This window comes from Aotus nancymaae, unplaced genomic scaffold (assembly GCF_030222135.1).
Source record: "Aotus nancymaae isolate 86718 unplaced genomic scaffold, 86718_ANA_hifiasm-v0.15.2.pri h1tg000018l, whole genome shotgun sequence".
Classification (NCBI taxonomy): domain Eukaryota; kingdom Metazoa; phylum Chordata; class Mammalia; order Primates; family Aotidae; genus Aotus; species Aotus nancymaae.
Genome location: NW_026988430.1, coordinates 6,234,475 through 6,259,706, shown reverse-complemented (window position 1 = coordinate 6,259,706; position 25,232 = coordinate 6,234,475). Strand labels below are relative to the sequence as shown.

At 43.5% G+C, this 25,232-nt stretch overlaps 1 protein-coding gene and 1 pseudogene across 4 annotated transcripts in view; both read left to right on the top strand.

Annotated features, from left to right (window-relative positions):
* The window catches only part of LOC105710931 (myotubularin-related protein 4-like), a 70,104-nt gene that overhangs the window by 30,659 nt on the left and 14,213 nt on the right, over window positions 1-25,232 (top strand). For all 4 annotated transcript variants that reach the window (XM_064378171.1, XM_064378172.1, XM_064378174.1 and 1 more), the window contains one exon: window positions 22,764-22,880. In XM_064378171.1, the coding sequence (XP_064234241.1) occupies window positions 22,764-22,880 (117 nt within the window). The remainder of the gene's footprint in view (window positions 1-22,763; window positions 22,881-25,232) is intronic.
* On the top strand, window positions 17,918-18,016 carry LOC135275836 (U6 spliceosomal RNA; annotated as a pseudogene).

Sequence of the window (25,232 nt, the reverse complement as noted above, 5' to 3'; positions counted from 1 at the left end):
ACACAGGAAAGAATAAGAAGCCAGAGGGAGGCGGTTGCCTGCAGGAGGTTTAGTGTAAAGGAAATAGGAATGGTAACGGGAAATTAAAGAAAACAGTTAAAAAGAGCAGTCATTCAAGAATGACACCACTGATGCCGCCTGTGCTGTCTTTCCCCACCTGACAGAAATGGACCGAGCCAGCTGCCAGAGTGGATATGAAAAGACAATTAACATTTTCAGAAGGAGTAGCCTTTTATGAAGTAACCTTGTTGTAATGCAGGAAAGAGACAGACAGTAAGATGTTTACAGGAGGATCACAAGAATAGTATTTCCTGCTGGAGTGATTTTTTTTTTTCTGTGAACATCTTGGATTAGTTTTCAAAACATTTTATGTTTGATGAAACCCAAAACTCATTTTGCCTGAAGAGTACTTTTCACTCATTAGTAAATCTCTATAAAATGAGAAATATGAACGTGCATCTGCTTTATTTACTCTTTACAAATATTCTATGTCTAGACCTGTTTGTCAGGACACCTCATATGCTTATTCTCTCAGAATTAGGAAGCCAAAAATAACTGGTGAAAACTTTTTGAAAACCAGGAACCATGTGTACCTGACTTAAAATAACTTTCTCAGCAAACTTAGACAAGAACAGAAAACCAAACACTACATGTTCTCACTCATAAGTGGGAGTTGAACAGTGAGAACACATGGACACAGGGAGGGGAACATCACACACCAGGACCTGTCTGAGGGTGGTGGGGTAGGGGACGGGTAGCAGGGGCGTGGGGGACTAGGGGAGGGATAGCATTAGGAGAAATACCTAATGTAGATGACAGGGTGATAGATGCAGCAAATCACCATGGCACGTGTATACCTATGTAACAAACCTGCATGTTTTGCACATATACCCAGAACTTAAAGTATAATAATTTTTAAAAATTGCTAAAATGGCTTTGATTAAAGAACAAACTGTTAAATATATTCGGTGAATAAGAAACTATAGATAATCTTCAGAAAAATTTGAAGAGACAAACAACCACATACTTAAGCATGAAAATATAATAAAATTTAAATCTCAGTGGAGTTTTGCAAGAAGAAGACAATTTAACACAAACATACCTAGTAAAGTACAAGAAGTTCTAAAGAATGTACTTTAGGCACAAAAAGATATCCCAGGTAGAAGGTATGAGATGAAAGAAAAAAAACAAAAATTAAAGGTAAATGGGTGGTTAAATATAAATTGAGGTTTAAAGGGATAGTATGGATACTGAGAATCTACAAATATAGTTAATTGAAATATAGATTATTTTCTCTTTTTCCAAGTCTAATGCTGGATTTCTTTTCTTCATATGCTGATTAAAATTTCAAGATTAAAAAAAAGACTTTACTTTATCAAAGTATAGTGTGAAAGGTTATGTTACATCCCTCCATATATCTATATATTTTTTATTTCAACTTTTGTTATAGATTCAGGGGGTGCATGTGCAAGTTTGTTTCGAGGGTATATTGCATGATGCGGAGGCTTGGGTTATGGGTCCCATCACCCAGGTAGTAAACATAGTACTCTGTAGGTCGGTTTTCAGCCCATGCCTTCTTCCCTTCCTTCCCTGTCTAGTAGTCCCCAGTGTCTATTGTTGCCATCCACGTGGCTTTTTTTTTTTTGAGATGGATTTTTTTTATTTATTTTTTAAGACAGAGTCTCACTCTGTTGCCCAGGCTAGAGTGTAGTGGTGCAATCTCAGCTCACTGCAACCTCTGCCTCCCAAGTTTAAGCGATTCTCCTGCCTCAGCCTCTCAAGTAACTGGGACTACAGGTGCACGCCACCATGCCAGGCTAATTTTTGTATTTTTAGTAGAGACTACTATGTTGGGCAGGCTGGTTTTGAACCCCTAACCTCAGGTGCCCACCTTAGCCTCCCAAAGTGCTGGGATTATAGGTGTGAACCACCAACCCCCAGCTTTTTATATCCATGTGTACTTGATGTTTAGCTCTCACTGAGTAACTGAGATGTGGTATTTTTTTTCTGTTCCTGCATTGGTTTGCTTAGGATAGTGGTCTTCAGCTGCATCCATGTTTTTGTTCTTTTTTATGGACATGATTTTCTTTTTTATGGCTGCATAGTACTCCATGGTGTATATTTACCACATTTTCTTTATCCAACCTACTGTTGATGGGTACTTAGGTTGATTTTACGTGTTTTCTACTGTGAATAGTGCTGCAATTAACATATGAATGGTCAAACTATTTATTTTTCTTTGGGTATATACTTAGTCATAGGATTGCTGGGTCAAATGGTAGTTCTATTTTTAGTACTTTGAGAAATCTCCAAGCTGCTTTCCACAGGGGCTGAACCAATTTTTTTCCCACCAGCCGTGTATAAGTGTTTCTTTTTCTCCATGGCCTTGCTAGCCTCTGCTGTTTTTTAACTTTTTAATAATAGCCACCTGACTAGTGTTAGATGGTATCTCATTGTGGTTTTGATTTGTATTTTTCTGACGATTAGGGATGATGAGCATTTTTTCATGTTTATTGGCTGTTTGTCTTCCTTTGAGAGGTGACTGTTCATGTCCTTTGCCTATTTTTTAATGGGTTATTTGGGTTTTGCTTGATGATTAAGTTCTAATAGATTCTGGATATTAGATTCATAGTTTCTGAATATTTCTTCCCATTCTATAGGTTATCTGTTTACTCTGTTGATGGTTTCTTTTGCTGTGAAGCAGCTCTTTAGTTTAGTTAGATCCCACTTGTCAATTTTTGATTTTGTCGTACTTGCTTTTGGGAACTTAGCCCAAAATTCTTTGCCAAGGCTAATGTCGAGAAAAGTTATTTCTAGGTCTTATTCTAGGATTTTTATAGTTTGAAGTCTTACAGTTAAATCTGTAATTCATTTTAAGTTAATTTTTATATATAGTGACAGGTGGAGGTCTAGCCTCTTTCTTCTGCGCAGCATTTGCTGAATAGGGAATTCTTTTCCCATTGCTTATGTTTGTCAAAGATCAGATGATTATAGGTTTGCAGGTTTATTTCTGAGTACTCTAATTTGTCCCATTGGTCTATGTGTCTATTATTATACCAGTACCATGCTGTTTTGGTTACTGTAGCCTTATAGTATAGTATGAACTCAGGCAACGCGATGTCTGCAGCTTTGATCTTCTTACTTAGGATTGCTTTGGCTATTCAGACTCTTTCGGTTCCATAGGAATTTTAGAATAGTTTTTTCTAATTCTGTGAAAAATGACATTGATAGTTTGATAGGAATAGCATTGAATCTGTAAAGTGCTTTGGGTAGTATGGCCATTTGAATGTTACTGATTCTTAAAATCCATGAGCATGGAATGTTTTTTCATTTATCGATGTTGTCTCTGGTTTCTTTCAGCATCCTTCCATATATTGTTCAGCTCCAGGTAATATTGTAGGTGCTGGGGACTACACAGTGAATGAAACAGGCAAAAGTTCCTGCTCTCATGTAACTTACATTCCCATGGGGTCTGGCAGTTAACTGAAATAAAAAGGTGACATATGTACCATATTTGAAGGTTGTATTACTGTGGAGAGAAATTAAGCAGGGAAGGAGGATTGGGAATGCTGGGTGAATAGTACAATTTATATACAGTGGTCAAGGAGGTGACATTCGAGGACTTGCTCCCCTCCCCTGAAGGGCTTTGGTGTCTGCATGGTTTATTTTCCACCAAGGACTAAGTGTGGAAGGTCAGAGTAAGGAGGTCCTCACTGCCATGACTGTGCTGATAGGAGCTGAAGTGATGCACAGTGGCCACCCAGCGCTGGGAAGAGAGCATCGCAGCCAGACCCACCTGCCAAGCCCCCAGCCAGCTGCCTAATGTCTTGAGTGGCCCAGGATTGAGACCCAGTGAAAGGATATGAGCGTGCCCTTGCTATGAAGTGAGATCCAGTTCACTAAGCTCAAAATGGCATTCCTAGGAGACCCTTCCAAACATTCTGCTCAACTCAGACATACTGGGGTCTTTTTGGAATAAGTCATTCCTGGGAAGCCCCTCCAAATTACTCTGTTTTCATATGTCACGCTCCTGATGCATGTTAGCTGTTTTTTAAGCCAAGGGCAGACCTGACTCAGAGAACCCCTATACTTCCCTTTCTTTCATCTGAAAGTCTAGTTTGAGCTCCTAGTTTTGTGTTATGATGGAGAAATTTCCATCTGTAACGTAGTATTTCCAGTAAGAATTCTGAAGGGACAGAAAGCCAGGCAAGTAGGTGTGACAGGCAGAATTCTAAAAATAACCCCCATGACTCTCCTTGGTAGAATGCCCTCCCCTTTATATGACACAGGGAGATGGTCTGGATGTGCCCCACCTAATCATAGAGCCCTGTAAAAGCCAAGTGATGTCTCTGGCTTGTGTCAGAAGCCGGAGAAATTCAAAGCATGAGGACTCTTCATGTTTTTGATAGTTTGAAGAGTGAGGGGGCACATGAGAAGGAGCCAAGAAGGGCCTCTGGCTGACAGCCAGCAGGAAACAGGGACTTTCTATCACTAAAGGATTAGTGCTGAGGTCCTAGCCATGCCCAGAAATTGCCATGTGGGTGTAGTTTTGAGGTTGGCAACTGCAAGTGTGGTGCCACCAGGTCCTTTGCTCGCTCTCCCTGTTCTGATACCCTCAGACCTCAGTCAGGCTGAGGATGCTGTTTGCTTTGCCTTCTGCCTTCCCCCAGCTGGGGGATCTTGGGCTAGAAGTCACTCTGATGAACGTGTGAAATTCAGCTGTAAGTCTCTCCTAAGTCCTCTGTTACCTCCCAGAAAGCATGATGAGGTACAGCCACCCTACACCTCCATCAGTAGCATGAAGATATATGCAGATATCTTTTAGATAAAAATATATACAAGTATTTACTGTTATTTGAATTCCTGTTTGGTTCTTGCATGTCAGATCACAAGAAGGAAGTGTTTGGATAGGGATTTACTTGAAAATGTATCTGAATCTGTTCTGCTTTTGAAATTGTATGACAGGAATTTAGATAGCAAGGGATACCTACACTATCATTAAGGAATAGATAGATGTCTTTGAACCAGTTTTTAACCTGTTAGCTCAGACCTATATCTTCTTCTCTTGGTGAAAAAAAAATTCAGTCTTTGTGTGTCCACACTGAATTTTGCTTTGAATCTGGAAAGAAAATCCACATTGCAGACAACTTCTGTTGTTCTGTCTCTGAGTTCCCACAGACAAGCACTAAAATCTGCTTAGCCAGTAGCAAGCAGCCTCTAAAATATCAGGCCACTTGGGGCTGTTAATTATTTTCTTTTTTGAGAGAAGTCTCTTGAAGACTACACACACAATTCGAAGAACCTAAAGACTTTGACTTATTTATTGCCATCAGAGTGGTCCTTTCTCTACTTCCTTGTGAAGATAGTCTCAATAGCAGATGCACGGTACTGTGGGCTTCCACTCTGTTGAGGCCTTTTCCACCCACTCTCTGCTTCTGTGCCATTCCTGACACAGTGGTTTGTGAGGACATTTTCAGTGGCACAGGAGTTGTCCTACAATCTGAAACAACAGTGAATTTTGTCTAGAAAATAAAGATGCAGGGCCTTCCCATGCTGTGGGAGACACAGTCCTCTCCTGGTAGCCATATTTCTAGTTGGTTTTCTCTCATGAGCCAGTGTGCTATGAGGCACCCTCTCCCACTCTCAGTGGTGTGTGCACCCTCAGAGGTGTGTGCACTCTCAGAGGTATGAAACTTGGAGGAATAAAAATGGCTTTCTGAACAAAAATATCAAAGGGTATAGAGACCTGTCAGACTGTTCGCACAGCAGATGGGGAGAGACGCATTCTCCTACCTTTGTCTGCACAAACACCGAGGAAGCAGCCCCAGTAAGTCTAAGCTGGGCCCATCAGCCTATTCTTTGTGAAGTTTGGGAATAAAACTGAGAAAGATCACTTTAAAATATAAAGCCCAGATGCTGTTGTTAGCCATGTTTTTGCCTCCGCAGAAAAGAGTTAACCCAGCAGGCCTGGGATGGCTCTCTTTAGCAAGGCTGCTTCTAAGGCTGGCCCTTGGCTGGCATCTGGAAACTGGGATTACAAGAGGGTTTTCATTGTTCCCAGAACTGATGAGAGGGGCTCACAGTGCCGAAACTGTTTGTGCAAACACATGGTATGTGCTGAACAGCTTTCCTATGAGGAGTCTGGAATGTAGTATGTGCTGGGCAAAAGGGGCCCATGTGACCAGCCCCTGATAAAAACGCTGGATGCTGAGTCCCTAGTGAGCTCCCTGGTTGGCAGCATTTCACACAAGTTGACATGGCTTGTTGCTGGGGGAATTAAACGTGTCTGCGACTGCTGGAGAGGACTCTCGGAAGCTTGTGCCTGGCTTCCTCAGGACCCTGTGCCTTTTCACTTTGGTGATATGGCTTTGTGTCCTTTCACTACAATAAATCTGTAAATAGCTACGGCCATGACTGCATGCTGCATCCTGTGGGTCTTCCCCATGATCATTGAACGTGGGCTTTTTATTGAGCCTTAAAAAGGAGTAAGGCACTGACACAGGCTACAGTATGAATGTTCCCTGAAGACGTGATGCAAAGTGAAAAAGCTGGGTGCAAAGGCTACCTCTCGTACGAGCCCCTTTATAAGAAATATCCAGAATAGGCAAATTCACAGAAACAGAAAGAAGATGAGTGGTTGCCAGAGGCTGAGGAGGGAGGGGAATAGGGAGTGGAGTGGCTGCTTAGTGGGTACAGGGTTTTCTGTTGAGTGATGAAAATGTTTTGGAACTAGGTAGTGGTGATGGTTGCACAACATTGGGAATGTACTAAAAGCCACTGAACTATACACTTTAAACTGATTTAAAATGGTGAATGTGATATATGAATTTTACCTTAATTTTTTATATAAAAAACAGTGCTATGGCCAGACATGATGGCTCATGCCTGTAATCCCAACACTTTGGGAGGCCAAGGCAGGAGGACTGATGAGGCCAGGAGTTCAACACCAGCCTGGGCAACATAGCAAGGCCCTGTCTTTACAAAAAAAAAAAAAAAAAAAAAAAGCCAGGTATGGTGGTGTACACCTGTGGTTTCAGCTATTCAGGAGGCTGAAGACAGAGACTTACTTGAGCCCAGAAGTTCATGCCTCAGTGAGCTATGATCGCACCACTGCACTTCAGCCTGGGCAACAGACAGAGACCCTGTCTCTAGGAAAAAAAAAAAGAAAAAGTATGCCATGATGATGAATATCACTTACCATGCATTTTTATGCTTGTGCTAAATAGTTGTGAAATAGTGCCAAATTTTTGTAAAGTAAGTTCCTAGAAGTAGATTTGCTTTTGCAAAAGGGTATATTACACTTCCCATTTTAATTTATATTCTCAAATTGCTCTCCTGTAAGGTTATTTAGTTTATACTTCTCTATGCAGTGTACAAGATTATACATTCCCAATACTGGATACATGTACTCTTTTGATCTTTTTCAGCCTAAGGGGAGAAAGTGGCATTTCTTTTCATTTTTCATTGCAGATGAAGGTGAAGCACTTTTTATCAATTCGTTATTTATATCTTTCTTCTGAGAATTACTAGTACAGTTGCTTTACTTGCTTTTCTATTTGTGTGTTCATCTTTTTTCCTCAAAATTTTTGACAGCTCTTTTTGGTTTTGTTTTGGTTTTTATTTTTATCAAAGCTCTGCATGCCCATAATCAGGTCTGCAGAGATCCTGACGAGCAAAGCAGTCAGCCTGGCCTGAGAGCTCTGCTTCCTGCTCCCCAAAGTCAAGCGTTTTCAAGTCGCCTTGTTGATATCTTGGCATTTACCTCCTATGTTTCTAAACAGCACGCTTATCAACTGCTATTTCTAGTTTTTTATTTTAGATGTTGTATTTTGATCTCCTACTGTGAAAGATAAGGATTTATTTCTTTTTCACCCCCCACACTTCCTGTCTTTGCAGTCTCTCATTGTGGTTGTGCATATCTGGAGTTTGCATTAAGATGCTATGAATGTCATTCATAGATTAGCCATGTAGTAGTATACACTGTTGCTGCTTTTTCTTTTTTTTTTTAATTGCATTTTAGGTTTTGGGGTACATGTGAAGAACATGCAGGATTGTTGCATAGGTACATACATGGCAGTGTGGTTTGCTGCCTTCCTCCCCATCACCTATACTTAAAAGTCATCTTGTTTTTTTCTGTTTACTTAGTTTTCTATGTAAATGTCACTCATTCAACCCCAACTGTTTGTGAGATATCCCCACACATCACAGGGGTCAGGGATCGCAGCAGTGTCAGCCTGAGATCTCTCTGGTCTTTGTTTTACTCTGATGCTTGATGGTTTCCTAGGGTGTAAAATTTTAGGTCAGAAACTATTTTTCTTCATAATTTTGTGGGCGTTGCTGCATTGTCTTCTATTTGCCAGTGTTGCAGCAAGAACAAAATAATTATAATCCTTTGTGATTTTTTTTCTCCCCAAAAGCTCATAGGAGGTTCTGGTTGTCCCCAGGATTCTGAAATTTCAGGGTGATGTGCTTTGCTCTGTAGCTTAAGTTTTGTCTTTTCTATCATGCTAGACACTCACTGCACCATTTCAATATGGTAATTCGTGCCTTTATTTTCTAGAATTATTTTCTGGAATTATTTCACTGGTAATTTCTTTTTTTTTTTTTTTTTTTGAGACGGAGTTTCGCTCTTGATACCCAGGCTGGAGCGCAATGGCGCGATCTCGGCTCACCGCAATCTCCGCCTCCTGGGTTCAGGCAATTCTCCTGCCTCAGCCTCCTGAGTAGCTGGGATTACAGGCACGCGCCACCGTGCCCAGCTAATTTTTTGTATTAGTAGAGACGGGGTTTCACCATGTTGACCAAGATGGTCTCGATCTCTTGACCTCGTGATCCACCCGCGTCGGCCTCCCAAAGTGCTGGGATTACAGGCTTGAGCCACCGCGCCCGGCCCTTCACTGGTAATTTCTTCCACTGTATTTTCTTTTTCTGGAAGTCCCCCTGCCCTGACCCTCTAATTATCATATTATTTTTTTCTTCTATTTTCTTTCTCTTTGCATTACAGTTTTGTTTTCTGGGAGGCTTGCCTAACTTTAATCTTTCAAATTCTATTAAATGCTTAATTTCTGCATTTTTTTGTTTTTGCATTATTTCTTTTTTTAAATTGTGAAATACACATAACATAAACTTTACCATCTTAACTATTTTTAAGTGTACAGTTCAGTATTGTTGAGTATATTCACATTATTGCATAACCAATCTCTAGAACGTTTTCATTTTGTAAAACTTAAATTCTATACCCATTAAACACTAACCTGATATTCCCCTCTTCCCCCAGCCTCTGGCAGCAACCATTCTACTTTGTATCACTATGAATTTGACTACTTTAGGTATTTGTCCTTTTGTGTCTGGCTTATTTCACTTAGCATAATGTCCTTAAGTTTCATCCACGTTATAGCATGTGTCAAAATTTCCTTCCTTTTTAAGACTGAATAAAATTCCATTGATTATATTTGCTATCATATTTTTAACTTCTAGGATTTCTTTTTTGTTCCCTGAATTTTATATAGCATCCTGTTCTTGTTTCATAGATATAATGTTACATATGAATTTCACTGAGGATTGTAGGTTGATTTTATCGCGAAACCTCTCTTCGCAGATTGTTTTCTACAGTCCCTTTGTTCCATTGGTATCTTTAGGTCTCTATCTTTATGCTTGAGATTTGACTGCTCATGTTTAGGTGGACACTCTGCAAAGCTGACCCTTGCCCTGGACAGTGTATGAGGTCTGCACCTATGGTCTTCATAGTAGAGAGCTGTTCCTGTGGCATGTCTATGACACACTTCTGATGTCAGTGTCTGTAGGTGGTGCCTCCTCTTGGGCACAACCCATTCTCCAGAGAAAGCCCTTCCAGTCTTCTGATGGAGGACATCAACCTGGCAACTAGGATTGTGGAACCTAATCAGAAAAGAGGCCTGGGGGCTAGGCACAGTGGGTCACACCTGTTTCCCAGCACTTTGGGAGGCTGAGGTGGGTGGATTGCTTGAGGCCAGGAGTTCAAGACCAGGCTGGCCAACATGGTGAAACTCCATCTCTACTAAAAGCACAAAAATTAGCCAGGCATGGTAGTGCATGCCTGTAGTCGCAACTACTCAGGAGACTGAGGCATGAAAATCTCTTGAACCTGGTAGGTGGAGGTTGTAGTGAGCCAAGATCACGCTACTGCACTCCAGCCTGGGTGACACAGCGAGAGTGTCAAAAAAAAAAAAAAAAAGACATAGAAGAGACCTGGGAGTGGAGGGTGGTGACTTCAGCCCTCACCATGTAAATTTACTTAATTCCCTTGTTTTCACTGCATCCTTTGTGCCTCAACTGCTCACTGTCCTCTGGGTATGAACAGAAGCCAGAGTGTTTGGAGTGCTGGCTGCTCTGTAAACAGATCTCCAACCCAGTCTTCCTGTGTTTAACCACCTTCATTCCCCCACCTGAGGCACCTCTTGCCACCAATTTCCTGAGTCTTTGAAGAATTTTGCACCCTAAATCAGGTTGGGTCTTTGCCCTTCCCCACTGCTGGGTTGGGATTTAGTTTGCTTAGATCTGTTATGTTAGTTATCTCTTATCCATCGACTTTTCAGCTGCCAACATTTTTATTTTTTGTTTTCTATTCCCTTTTTTCTTCTCAGTTAATGTCTTTGGGGGGAAAAAAGAAATTCCTTTCTATGATTTTGTGGGGCTTCACGAGGGAATGAGATTATGAGTGCATGTGTTTCATTGCCGTCTGCCTGGAGGCCTCAGAGAGCTTTATTCCTTTCTCCTTAAGGATATTAATCATTACCTGTCACAGAGGTTCCAGATATCCATTACATATATATTACATTATATACAAATACATACACCCCTTTGTTCCTTCTGGAGTGCATTTGTGTTTATTAGGTCGAGTTTTATTTTTCCCCTAGATGGATGACTGTTTATTTCAGCATCACTTATTTAACCATTTCTCTTGAACTGCCTGATAGGCCCAGGTATGAATGGGAACTGAGTGGTGTCTGGACTTGCTGTTCCCTTTTGCGGCTCTGAGTGTCTGGTCCTCTGCCATAAGTTGCCGCCAAGCAGAGAAATGAGAGTGTGACCTGAGTTCGGCACAGTGCCCTGGGCCCCAGCCAGGGCCCTGTGAGTGTCAGCCAGCGCTGTAGTGTGTGTTGTTGTGATGATTTTAATGCCCTGGAAATTTTCATTATTTGATTATATTATACTTGTTGGTTTTCTAGGTAAACTATCACAAATAATGACAGTTTTGTTTCTTCCTTTTTTTTTTTTGTTTTGAGACGGAGTCTCGCTCTGTCACCCGGGTTAGGAGTGCAATGGCGCGATCTGGGCTCACTGCAAACTCCACCTCCTGGGTTCAAGCGATTCCCCTGCCTCAGCTTGCCTAGTAGCTGGGACGACAGGTGCCCACTACCACGCCTGGCTAATTTTTTGTATTTTTAGTAGAGACAGTGTTTCACCGTGTTAGCCAGGGTGGTCTCGATCTCCTGACTTGTGATCTGCCTGCATTGGCCTCCCAAAGTGCTAGGATTACAGACATGAGCCACTGTGCCTAGCCTTGTTTCTTATTTCTAATATTTATACCTCTTGTGCTTTTTTTTATTTATCGCATTCATGAAAGTCCAGGCCACTGTTGAATAATGCTATTAATAGTGGATATTCTTGTTTTATTTTCTGTTAGTAATAACTCACCTATATAAGATTTAATAATATTAAATAATTTGATAATTTAATAATCACCTAAATAAGATTTAAATAATATTTTTGTATTGTTTTGTGATAAATACACTCTCAACTAAAGGAAGCTTCTGTCTGTCTTGAGCTTATTGAGGGATGTTTTAAATCCAGAAATAGATAAGAATTACATCAAATTCCTTTTTAGCATTTAATGAACTATCCATATGGTTTCGTCTCTTTTGACCCATTTTATCTCTTTTGACCCCATAAGTAATTAATAACATAAATACATTTACTAGTAGGGAAACATTTGTACGTATCTGGGGGCAAAATTCCAACTTGGTCATAGTATATTATTCCTAGAGGAAACCTCTACTTGATTATGGTTATTCGTTAATGTGAAACATATGACTTTTTAGACTCTGTTATTGATGAAGAGACATTTGGCTTGTTGTTGTTTGCTTTGATATAAATGAAGTTTTGTGTCAATAAGGCTTTTTTTTTTTTTGATATGTTGTTCGTGAGCTCTAAAACCCTGTATTATCTATATATAGTCAAAAATGCAACAGGTATTTATTTTACCACCTTCTGAAGTAGGATTGGTGACCTAATTAATTCTTTTTTTTAATTGTACTTTAAGTCCTGGGGTACATGTGCAGATCTTGCAGGATTGTTGCACAGGGACACACATGCCATGGTGGTTTGCTGTCTCCATTTCCCCGTCACCTACATCAGGCATTTCTCCCAGTGTTATCCCTCCGCAACCTCCCCGCCCCCTGCTGTCCCTTGCCTAGTCCCTTACCCCACAACAGACCCCAGTTGTGCCATTCCCCTCCCTGTGTCCATGTGTTCTCATTGTTCAACACCCGTTTATGAATGAGAACGTGCAGTGTTTGGTTTTCTGTTCTTGTGTCAGTTTGCTGAGAATGTTGGTTTCCAGATTCATCTATGTCCCTACAAAGGACACAAACTCATCGTTTTTTATGGCTGCATAGTATTCCATGGTGTATATGTGCCACATTTTCTTTGTCCAGTCTATCATTGATGGGCACTTGGGTTGATTCCAGGTCTTTGCTATTGTATACAGTGCCACAGTGAACATGCGTGTGCATGTGTCTTTATAATAGAACAGTTTATAAGACAGAATTAATTCTTAGCCACATAGAATGTTTTTTACTCTAGGTGCAAAACTCTATCCAGTCTGACAGATGAAAACCTGTTATTGGGTAGAAGTTGGGAAATCTTTCATTTAAGCTTCAGACAATTTTTGTGAAAAATATAAAAGTGAAGACTTACATTTTCCTTGGAACTGATGCTCTTTTGTTTTGGTGAAAGTCCTCTGAAAGGACCTGTTAATTGCACAGAGGTAAGGCTAGGTCCCCGCCTGTTCTCCGGGCTCAAAGCCTGAGCGGCCCAAAGCCTATCATTAGTAAATTATAAGTTTTTTTATGATTTATAAATCATTCTACTATAAGGACACATGCACACGAATGTTCATTGCAGCACTGTTCACAATAGCAAAGACCTGGAACCAATCCAAATGCCCATAGATGATAGACTGGACAGGGAAAATGTGGCACATATACACCATGGAATATTATGTAGCCATCAAAAACGATGGGTTTGTGTCCTTTGTAGGGACATGGATGAACCTGGAAACCATCATTCTCGGCAAACTGACACAAGAACAGAAAATCAAACGCCGCATGTTCTCACTCATAGGTGGGTGTTGAATAATGAGAACACATGGACACAGGGAGGAGAGCATCACACACTGGTGTCTGTCGGAGGGAAATAGGGGAGGGACAGCAGGGGGTGGGGAGTTGGGGAGAGACAGCATGGGGAGAAATGCTAGATATAGGTGATGGGGAGGAAAGCAGCAAATCACACTGCCATGTGTGTACCTATGCAACAATCTTGCATGTTCTTCACATGTACCCCAAAACATAAAATGCAATAAAAAAAAGGTATTTATATCCTAGGAAAAGTTAATTTGCAATTAATAACTAGCCTTTCTCTGGGTAAAATAATCAACAAGTTTCTTTCTGTTTTTGCTCCACTTTTTCTCCCAAAAAATCTTGTATATAAATTCTAAATGTTAGTGTTCAGAGTGGACACCACGCTCCAGCCCGTTAAGACAATCAAGGTCCTTCCCTCTTCCCCACTCTCCCTCTCCCCTCCCCTCCCCTCCCCTTCTCTTCCCTCCCTCCCTCCCTCCCTTCCTTCCTTCCTTTCTTCCTTTTTTTTTTTTTTTTTGATAGAGTCTCACTCTAGCACCCAGGCTGGAGTAAAGTGATGTGATCATGGCTCACTGTAGCCCCAACCTGCCCAGACTCAAAATATTCTCATCCTCAGCCTCCCGGTAGCTGGGATTACAGGCGTGCACCAACATGCCCAGCTAATCTTTACATTTTTTGTAGAGACAGGGTCCCATCATGTTGCTCAGGCTAGTCTTGAAATCCTGGGCTCAAGCAACTCCTGACTCGGCCTCTCAAAGTGCTGGGATTACAGATGCGAGCCATTGCATATAACCTTCTTTTTTTTTTTTTTTTTAGAGACCAGAGTCTAGCTCTGTTGCCCAGGCTGGAGTGCAGTGATGTGATCTCAGCTCACTGCACCCTCTGCCTTCCAGGTTCAAGCAATTCTCCTGCCTCAGCCTCCTGAGTAGCTGGGATTACAGGCACCTGCCATCACACCCAGCTAATTTTTATATTCTTAGTAGAGACAGGGTTTCACCATGTTGGCCAGGCTGGTCTTGAACTCCTGACCTCATGATCCGCACAGTTTCAGTCCCCTAGAATCCTCTTCATGTTCCTCTGGTTATCAGCTTCCACTCAAGGATAACAATGATGGAATGAATATCAAGGAAAATACCTGAAGATATAGCCTGTAGAATGCCCGCTTGCTTGGCTGCTTTTCATTTTCTTCTCATTGTTCTTTTGACGAACCCCTAAGTCTCAGATGAGTGGTCCTTGGGAAAGGACCTTAGTGTATTAACATCCCTGGGGTGGTCTGTGTTTCTTCTTAGTTTTGGCTGCTTCTGTGAGCATTGAGGACTGTTGCCCAGCAGCTTACCCAGATTTCACCTCCCTCTATTCTAAGGACTGAGCCAGCTCTAATCATCCTGTGGCCAAAAATGAGGCTTTTCACCCCCATCCAGGGGTAGGTCCTGGAGTGAGTCCTCAGCTTGCTTCCTAGGGTGCCCAGGACTGGCCCAGCCACCCTTGCCCAACAAACTGCAGTTTTTCTGCCTGGTGCCCAGTACATTGGCCCTGCCCACATCAGTGCATTGCTGCCATGGCTTCCTTGACCTCTCTGGTCACTGCAGTGGGACTAGATCTTAACCCACCTACCTGGCACCCACAGAACCTGCCTAGCTCCTGGCTGCCTAGGGCTGGATTCTTTTCTAGTCCAGGAAATCACTCCCCCAGAGCCTGGTGAATGACGGCATGATCCCATCACTGCTGCCTGCCCCTTCCCTGCACCCCCCGAACCAGCCCCCATGCCTCAGGCTGCAGGAGCTCCTGGAGACTGTGCTAGCCCAGAGGAAGTCCTGGCTCCTGGAGGACTGACCTCCTTCCTCTCTATGAGGCCATTGACTGCCATCCTCAGCCTCCCCTAGCCTCACCTGGGCTCTGCTGATGAGGGTGCAGCACACCACATAGCTCATAGCCTCTGTATGTGGTCCACAGGGGAACAGTAATTTAAGTGACGCGGCTTTTCCAGAATTAACTGAGAGCTCTGATAAAGCATAACTCAATTTGTCTCTTTTCTGCAATTCATCTTCCATCCACGTGGAAAGTGTGAACGATATCAGTTGTGCCATATCATGTCAACAGACCCCTCGCTCCTGAAAATATGCCTTAGAGCTCACAGGAGCACACCCTAGTGACTGGAAAGGAGGTCACTTTTGCTGTAAGGACAGCAGCAGAGCAGCCTCTGAGATGCTCCGCAGCTTGCTGCTTGGCCTCGCGTCCGAGATGTCCTAAGGGCACACAGCTTTTTTTGTTTATTTCTAAGAAACCTTAATTATTACAATTCTTTTTTAAAATCAACCTTTATTTTAAGTTCCAGGGTACATGTGCAGGATGTGCAGGTTTGTTACATAGATAAATGCGTGCCATGGTGGTTCGCTGCACAGATCAACCCATCACCTAGGTATTAAGCTCAGCATGCGTTAGCAATGCTTCCCCCGGCCCCCCAACAGGCCTCAGTGTGTCTCGTTTCCCTCTATGTCTCCATGTGTTCTCATCATTCACCTCCCATTTATAAGTGAGAACATACGGTGTTTGGTTTTCTGTTTCTGCACTAGTTTGCTGAAGATAACTGCTTCCAGCTCCATCCATGTCCTCGCAAAGGATATGATCTTGTTTTTTTATGGCTGCATAGTATTACATGGTTTATATGTACCACGTTTTCTTTATTCAGTCTATCATTGATGGGCATTTGGGTTGGTTCCATGACTTTGCTATTGTGAATGGTGCTGTAGTGAACATATGCTTGCATGTATATTTATAATAAGAGGATTTATATTCCTTTGGGTATATATTCAGTAATAGGATTGTTGGGTCAAATGATTGCTGCTTCTGGATCTTTGAGGACTACAAGGAACTTAAACAAATTTACAAGAAAAAAACAAACATCCCCATTAAAAAGTGTGGAGGCAGCAAACCACCTTGCCATGTATGTACCTGTGCAACAATCCTGCATGATCTGCACATGTACCCCAGAACCTAAAGTACAATAAAAAAAAAGTGGGCAAAGGACATGAACAGACACTTCAAAAAAGAAGACATTTATGTAGCCAATGAACATATGAAAAAAAGTTCAACATCACTGATCATTAGAGAAATGCAAAGCAAAACCACAACAAGATACCATTTCACACCAGCCAGAATGGCAATTATTAAAAAGTCTAGAAACAACAGATGCTGGTGAGGTTGCAGAGAAAAATGAACATTTTTTTTTTTAGATGGTGTATTAGTCCATTTTCACGCTGCTGATAAAGACATACCTGAGACTGAGAAGAAAAAGAGGTTTCATTGGACTTACAGTTCCACATGGCTGGGGAGGCCTCAGAATCATGGCAGGAGGCCAAAGGTACTTCTTACATGGTGGTGGCAGCAAGAAAAAAGAGGAAAGAAGCAAAGTGGGAACCCCTGATAAACCCATGAGATCTTGTGAGACTTATTCACTATCATGAGAATAGCATGAGAAAGACTGGCCACCATGATTCAGTTACCTCCCACTGGGTCCCTTCCACAACACTTGAGAATTCTGGGAGATACAATTCAAATTGAAATTTGAGTGAGGACACAGCCAAACTATACCAGATGGAGTCTTGCTCTGATGCCCAGGCTGGAGCAGGGGTGTGATCTCGGCTCACTGCCACCTCCACCTCCCGGGTTCAAGTGATTCTCCTGCCTCAGCCTCCTGAGTAGCTGGGACTAAAAGTACACACCACCAAGCCCAGCTAATTTTTTGTATTTTTAGTAGAGATGAGATTTCGCTATGTTGGCCAGGCTGGTCTCAAACTCCTGGCCTCAAGTGATGTGCCTGCCTAGGCCTCCCAAAAAGTGCTGGGTTTACATGCATGAGCGACCGTGCGTGGCCAAAAAAGGAACACTTTTACACTGTTGGTGGGAATGTAAATTAGTTCAACCATTGTGGATGACAGTGCATGCTGCTTTGAATTGTCCCCCAGCTGCACTGGACTGGGAGTTGCTGGCAATCCTGATGTTCAGCTAGAATTAGAGATGAGTTCAGATGGTGCCAAGGGGACTTGGTTGGGGTTGTTCCACTCCGAGATGAAAGGGAACATCTTTATTTGGGAGTATAACGTTCTTGGAACAAGATGTTGCAAACCATAGCTGGGTAGCTTCCACCTCTGCCAACGTTAGCTGAATTGAGGCAGGGAAACCCTGTTTGTGGGGAAGAAGAGTGTTTCCTGACCATGGGCTTGGGCTTGTCTACCTGACTAGATTTGGGCTTTTTATCATGATTCTTTTTTAAGGTAGCACACACTCCTTTTTCCTGTGTTGTTTCTGTGTGGTCTCACTGCTGCAATGCCAGGGTCTGCATTCACATATGCCTGAGCGCCTAGACCAGACACCAGTGCAGTCTGTCCTGAGGCACTGGGCTCTCAGTGCTCTTCTGTGCGTTTCAGTCATTTTGTTTGGTTTTTCAATCACGGCTTTGATCTTGCCAGACTTCAGTCTCAACCTGTGACCCATTCATTGTTACAGATGGAGAATTAGTGATCACTTTGGCAGCATACATACCAAAATGGAAATGATACAGAGAAGACTGACAAGGCCCCTGCGCAAGGAAAACAAAAGAATAACTTTTTTTTTTTTCGAGACAGTGTCTCACTCTGTCACCCAGGCTGGTGTGATCATGGCTCACTGCCACCTTGAATTCCTGGGCTCCAGTGATTCTCCCACCTCGGCTTCCCAAGTAGCTGCAACTACAGACACGTACCACCACACCTGCCTGATTTTTATTTTTATTTATGTTTATTTTTTTGAGATAGGGTCTGACTCTGTTACACTGGCTGGAGTGCAGTGGCATGATCTCTGCTCACTGCAACCTCTGCCTCCGAGTTCAAGCAATTCTCCCACCTCAGCCTCCCGAGTAGCTGGGATTACAGTCATACACCACCATGCCTGGCTAATTAATGAATTTCTTTTGGTAGAGATGAGGTTTCACCATATTGGCCAGACTGGTCTCAAACTCCTAACCTGAAGTGATCTGCCTGCCTTGGCCTCCCAAAGTGCTGGGCCACCACTCTTGGCCCAAAAAACTATTCTTGACAGTGTTCCATTAACCAGCATATGGGCGCCTTCTTGGTTGTAGGAGATGGCGGCATTGTCGAGCTTTCAGATCCATCTGACCCCCTCAAATGCTTCTGAAGATTTTGCAGATGAAGAAAAATGATGTTTGTATCAGAAATGATAGAAGATATAAGTGTGTATAAAATGTTCTCATGTTTTGGGAAAAGAAAGATTTAGCAAGTGTTAAAGTGAATTTGGGAAGGGAGGGAGGAAGGGTGAGAGGGAGAACCTGGCCGGTTTGGATGCATGAATTCCTTGGGGTGGTAGCATTCACCAGTTCAGAGAGCAGTGCCCTCCACTCCAGAGCCTGTTCCTGGTGGGCCTGGCCTGGCCTCAGAAAACGGGGTTCTAGTTTCTTTAACTGACAAGAAGGAACCAAAGTTTCACCACTCACTCCTCTAGAATCTGCCCGCTCCCACCCTCAGCCTCTCCTTTCACTCTTGTCCAAGATGGGAATTGACCAAGCCACAGGGCCTCTTTCAGCAGGATCTGCTTTCAGCGCTGCCAGCAGTGCTGACATCCATGCTGCGGCTGTCCTGCCTGGTGCCCTCTCCTCTCCTATCCTCACCCTTCCCTGATGGCAGTGTCCACAGCAAACGGGACATCTGCTTCAGAGGCAAATGGAGCTGGCATTCTGGCCCTGACTCTGGCACTAGCAATACTCCTTTTTGCTCTGGCTTTCTCATCTGTAAAATGGGTATAATACTAGTCACTGTGCATGGCTGTAAATGAGAAAATACACAGTGACAGGCCCATCACAGGCACTCAGCAAATGCCACTGCCCTTCCCAGCCCACCATTTTTGGAGCTTCATATTTAAGGGACTCCTATTTTTTTTCTTTCTTTTTTTTTTTTGAGACAGGGTTTTACTCAGTCACGCAAGCGGGAGTGCAGTGGTATGATCTCAGCTCACTGCAAGAATCTTCCTGCTTTAGCCTCCCAAGTAACTGGGACCACAGGCATTCGCTACGACACCCAGCTAATTTTTGTATTTTTAGTAGAGATGGGATTTTGCCATGTTGGCTAGTCTGGTCTCAAACTCCTGAGCTCAAGTGATCCACCTGCCTTGGCCACCCAAAGTGCTAGGGTTCACCTTGAGCCACTGCACCCAGCCAAGGGACTCATACTTAAAGGACTTTGGTCTCGATCATTGAACATTTGGTTTTCTATTTGAAATGTGGCCTTTCTGTTGGAAACCATCTTGTATCTGTCAGCATTGCTCTTGGGAAAGAACACTTCCAGGCAGGACAAGTGTTTTTTCTGTGTACACAGATGCCTTGAGGTCAACATAATATAAACATCAACATGGGTTTGGATATAAAGCCTGGCTTTCCTTCCTCCAGGTCAGCACTGCAAGAGATGGGTTTGGAGATAGGGTCTTGGGCAGCCTGTGCATGGCAGAGGAAGGAAGGGGGCACCTGGTACTGGCAGGGGCCACAGTGCTCTCTGCCCTTCCCAAGGCTGGCTTGGCCCTCCTTGTTTTCACCTTCCCAGGGTTTGACGTCTATAACATCTGGTTTGAATGCTTTCAGTGAACTGGATGGGGCACCACCCCCACCACTGTTTTTTTCCCAATGCTTTTTTTTTTTTTTGAAACAAAATCTCTCTCTGTCGCGCAAGCTGGAGTGCAGTGGCTTAATCTCAGCTGACTGAAACCTCCACCTCCCAGGTGCAAGCAATTCTCCTACCTCAGCCTCCTGAGTAGCTGGGATTACAGGCACCCACCACCACACCAAGCTAATTTTGTATTTTTAGTAGAGATGGGGTTTCGCTATGTTGGCCAGGCTGGTCTCAAACTCCTGACCTCAGGTGATCCACCCACTTCAGCCTCCCTAACCTACAAACCTCTTCAAAAAGTGTAAAATCAAAGCACTCCCCATTTCTTCAGGAGTGTCCAGGTCTCATCAGGTAGCTTTTGAACTCAAAGAGATTGAAGCCAAAAATCCACATGATCAGCTTCCTGATGGCCCCAGCACTTACAAGATGGGGCCCTCCCAACAAGGGCATCCTCAGGCTTTTATGTAACACTGATGCTTAGAAGCTGCTGAAAGTTGGTTGTGCTTGAGTCATGAAAGCCAAGATGAAGAGATATTGTTATGGTTGTGTGTTGCTTTCAGCCAGATCCTCCTCGCTAGGCAAATGTAACTGCAAAGGAGACTCAGGAACACACTGTTTTCCTGAAAGTCGGTGCTTTTGGGGGACAGTCCAGGGTCTACCAGGGTCATCCTGGACACTGAGAAGTTTGCTAGGAAGACAGGGACAGATTCCTTGTATCTGTCATTCAGGTAAACCCTACATGTGACATGTGAAAACCTTCACTTCTGACCTCAGTTTCTTTACACATAAAATCAGATATTTGACAAGCCTTATTGCTAAGGGTCAGTCTAGCTTGAAATAACCCTCAAAAAATCTATAGACAAAAAGCTAAATGAGATTATAGGCTTTTTTTTTCCCTAAGATGATCTGCTTCCAGAACCCTAAGGAAACTTCACAGAAAACATGGTACCATATTTTAGTACACATCTTCTCCTAAGTATATTCTCCAGAACCTCTTTACAAACACTTTGAGGAGAGTTCCATAAACCTCCTTCTCTTACTCCATCTTAATGTCATGCCTTGTTCATCTTCACCCTTCCTCTCCTTTTCAGCCACGAATTGATTCTGATAGAAACTCCCTAAATGGCCTTCCCAGAGCAGTCAGAGAGTTAACTTACTGTAGGGTTGCATTTGGCCATCTGGGCAGAGGGAAGGAACAGTGGTCAGTGTCCACCCTGTGGGAGGGAGCCGGCACCCACCACAGCTTTCCAACATTGCTGGCTTCACATTTCCCAGGACAGGGCATGAGGAACAAGAGCTCCTCAGTGGCTGTGGGGAGACTGCAGGAAGGAACCCTAAACTTGCCCAATTCTTCTTGTCCCCAAACCTAACACAGACCTAAAACTCAGCCAAGTCTGAACTGTGTCCTGCTTCTGCAATCCCTTGCAAGGTCCCTGCTTAAACAACCTGAGCTCCCAGCTTTAGCAGGCTTGGGATCCTGACGCTTCATTTGGGACAGACTTTGTGGATCCAGGGAGGAAAACCTTGTTGGGGTGAGCAGGTGGGTGACAGGACTGAGGATCTAAGAGGTGGGGATGCAACAGAGCCTAAGGGCCTAGGGGACCTTCACGGGAGTCTTCAGAGCCACCATCTCCATGGGCAGGAACTTAAGAGTTGGATTTTTTTTAATCTATGTTTTTTTGAAATAAGAGTCTTGCTCTGTCACCCGGGCTGGAGTGCAGTGGTACAATCTTGGCCTACTGCAACCTCCACCTCCCGGGTGCAAGTCATTCTTCTGCCTCAGCCTCCCAAGTAGCTGAGATTACAGGTGCCCACCACCACGCCTTTCTAATTTTTGTATTTTTGTATTTTTAGTAGAGATGGGGTTTCACCATGTTGGCTAAGCTGGTCTTGAACTCCCGACCTCAGGTGATCCACTTGCCTCAGCCTTCCAAAGTGTTGGGAATACAGGCGTGAGCCACCACACCTGGCTAGAGTTGGATTTTAGTTTCCTTATCACTGTGTACCAAGTGGCTGCTGGGGGCTGCACCCATCCTGAAGGAGAAGCTCCTTTCTCCCCATGCAGCCTCATGCTCCCTGCTTGTTTGGTGTGCTGACAGGGGATGCTGAGGAGGAAGGGTTTTCTTTTCCCCCTGAGAAGCCTCCTAAATTGTGGGGAGAAGACTGTGGTAGGAAGAACAATCCAGAGACAGCCTTCTAGGTCTTTCAGACCTTCTCATCTTGGTCTGCTTATTGTGAATTGGGGTTATACAGAGATGGTGATGGTGGTAGTGATGGTAGTGATGATGGTGGTGGGGATGACGGTAATGGTTATGAAGGTAGTGATGATGGTGGTGATAATGATGATGGGTGATTCTTTCTTGACCAAGTAAGTCTGGGAAATGCTGGCATGTACAAAGCTAATCAGGTGGGTTAATTTGAGAATAAGATATCTTTGAGCCTTTAATGACTCTCCTGAGGGATGGACAGAAATCTTCTACTGTTTTGAGCACTGAAAGCTTTTTCTCAGTGCTATTCTATGAGTAGATTTGGGCAACACCAGGCCATTCCTGGTACCAAAATGAAATGTACTCTGAGCAAATTTGGAAGTTTATTCTTACGTTGCCTTACTGAAAAATCCAAAGGTAGATTCCCATCTTATCAGAATCCCCTCATCTGTGATACTGCACAGCTTGCAATAATATTTGATTAATACTGCTTTTCTCTACTGCAGAACATTGACATCACCAATTTCAGCAGCAGCTGGAGCGATGGCCTGGCCTTCTGTGCTCTGCTCCACACCTACCTGCCTGCCCACATCCCCTACCAGGAGCTGAACAGTCAGGAGAAAGTAAGTCATGGCCCTGTCACCTTGGTTACCTTCTAGGAAGTGCAGGGGGATTCCTAATTGATAAACCCCAGTGTCAGGGGGTGCTTACAGGCCTGAAGTAGAAGTTGGGATATTGATACCAGGTACAGATAACTCCTGAATGTGTGACTGCACTGTGGAATCCCATCCTCAGCAAATACTTCTCAGCTTCCCTTCTCAGGAATCTTACCTTCATGGTTTCAAGACCTTGGCCAGCATTTTTCAAAGCCTATTCCAAAGAACCAGCAAGCACCAACAAAAAGAATATCCTGCTCAAATAAGTCTGGGACACTGTATATTGCGTCACATTTTTAGAGAGCATGGTGCCTGTTAACTCATTAAAGACTTCCAGGAGTCCTACATTAAGAAATCTATGTGACCGTTTAACCCAACGTAGATCAGATCCACGTAACCTCTTTACTTACATTTGTTTATTTTACTACAATCACCATAACAAGGGTTAGCAAATTTTCCCTGTTAAGGGCCACGTGATAGGCTCAGTGGGTCAGTTGGTCTCAGTCACAACTATTCAACTCTGCCATCCGGCTAAAGATGCCATTGATTGCTTTGTAAATGAATGGGCATGGCTGTGTCCCAACAAAAGTTTATTTACAAAAACAGACTATGAGCCAGATTTGGCCCATGGGCACCAGTTTGCCAACCCCTGGCCTAGAACCTCCTACAAAATGTCCCACAGAGCATACTATGGAAAATGCTGTGCTGGGTCCTGCTCTCGGTCACTCAAGAATCTCTTGTCAAGCATCGGGCACCACAGTAAGACAACAGTCAACAATAGAGACGCTCTGCGCCCTCATGAGCTAGGCAGACAGTAAGCAAGCGGGTAGACTTATAATAAATAAAATTATAAATGAGCAAGGATGAGTCATCAAAGAGTCCAGAGAGAAACTCAGCAGTGTGAGAGTGAGTGACGGGGGATCGCATTCAGACCATGGAGACTACAGCAGTGATGTCAAAACTGGCATCCGGGCTGGGCACAGTGGCTCACACGTATAATTTCAGCACTTTGGAAGGCTGACATAAGTGGATCACCTGAGGTCAGGAGGTCGAGACCAGCCTAGCCAACATGGTGAAACCCTGTCTCTACTAAAAATACAAAAATTATCTGGGCGTGGTGGTACACACCTGTAATCCCAGCTACTTGGGAGGCTGAGGCAGGAGAATTGCTTTAACTCGGGAGGCGGAGGTTGCGGTGTGCCAAGATCATGGCACTGCACTTCAGCCTGGGCAAGAGAGCAAGACTCTATCTCAAAAACAAAAAAGAAAAAAAGAAAAGATACTGGCATTGGAAGGTGGAGGAGGCAGCAGTGCAGAGCCAGGGTGACAGAGCAGTTGCAGTAAGGGAACATGTTGGTGTTATCCAGGCTATGGAGGAAGGCTGATTGACTGGATGTGGTTAGGGGGTCCAGAGAGGCTGTGATGATCCAGGGAAGTCAGGGGGAAGAACCCCACAGCTGGGCTGACCCGAGGTGGCAGAGCCCACAGAGCTTCCCCACAACTCTGGTTTGGCCTCACTCACTAACCACGAGGGTGGTAGCAATGCAGATGGAAAGACATAGAAAGATTCAAAATATGTCTTAGATAGAATCAACTGGACTTTGTGACAGGTTGGTTGTAGGAGAGGAAGGAGTCAAAGATGATGCCCTGGCGTCTAGTTAGACAGGGCCATTTTCTGAGATGGGGAGGGTATAGATGTTTAAAAGCTCTGTTTTGATTATCCCACGTCAGTATTCAAATAAAGTCCAGAGAATGGTTATGGAAATGACAATAACTGAGCAAAGTAATTTAGTTTTTTAAAGTGTTAAAATTCTCCAGAGAAGCAGAACCGAGAGAGAGAGAAAAAGAGAGAGACAGTGTGTATGTGTGTATGTGTGTGTGTGTAGATTATAGAAGTTAGCAAGTCCAAAATCTGTAGGGTAAGAAGCCAGCAGGCTGGAGACTTAGGGAAGAGCTGATGCTGCAGTCCCAATGTGAAGGCCATTTGCTGGCAGAATTCCCCCTTCTTGGGTAAGGTTAACCTTTTCTATTAAGGCCTTCAACTGATTGGATGAGCCCACCCACACTAAGTGGGGTCTTTTGCTTTGCTCAGAGTCTACTACTTCAAATATTAAACTTGAGCCCTGCATAGGGGCTCATATTTGCAATCCCAGCATTTTGGGAGGCCGAGAGAGGAGGATCGCTTGAGCCCAGGAGTTTAAGATCAGCCTGGGCAACATAGGGAGACCCCCATTTCTACAAAAAAAATTTTTTTTTATTAATTGGCTTGGTTGCACACATCTGAGGTCCCAACTACTTGGGAGGCTGAGGTGGGAGAAT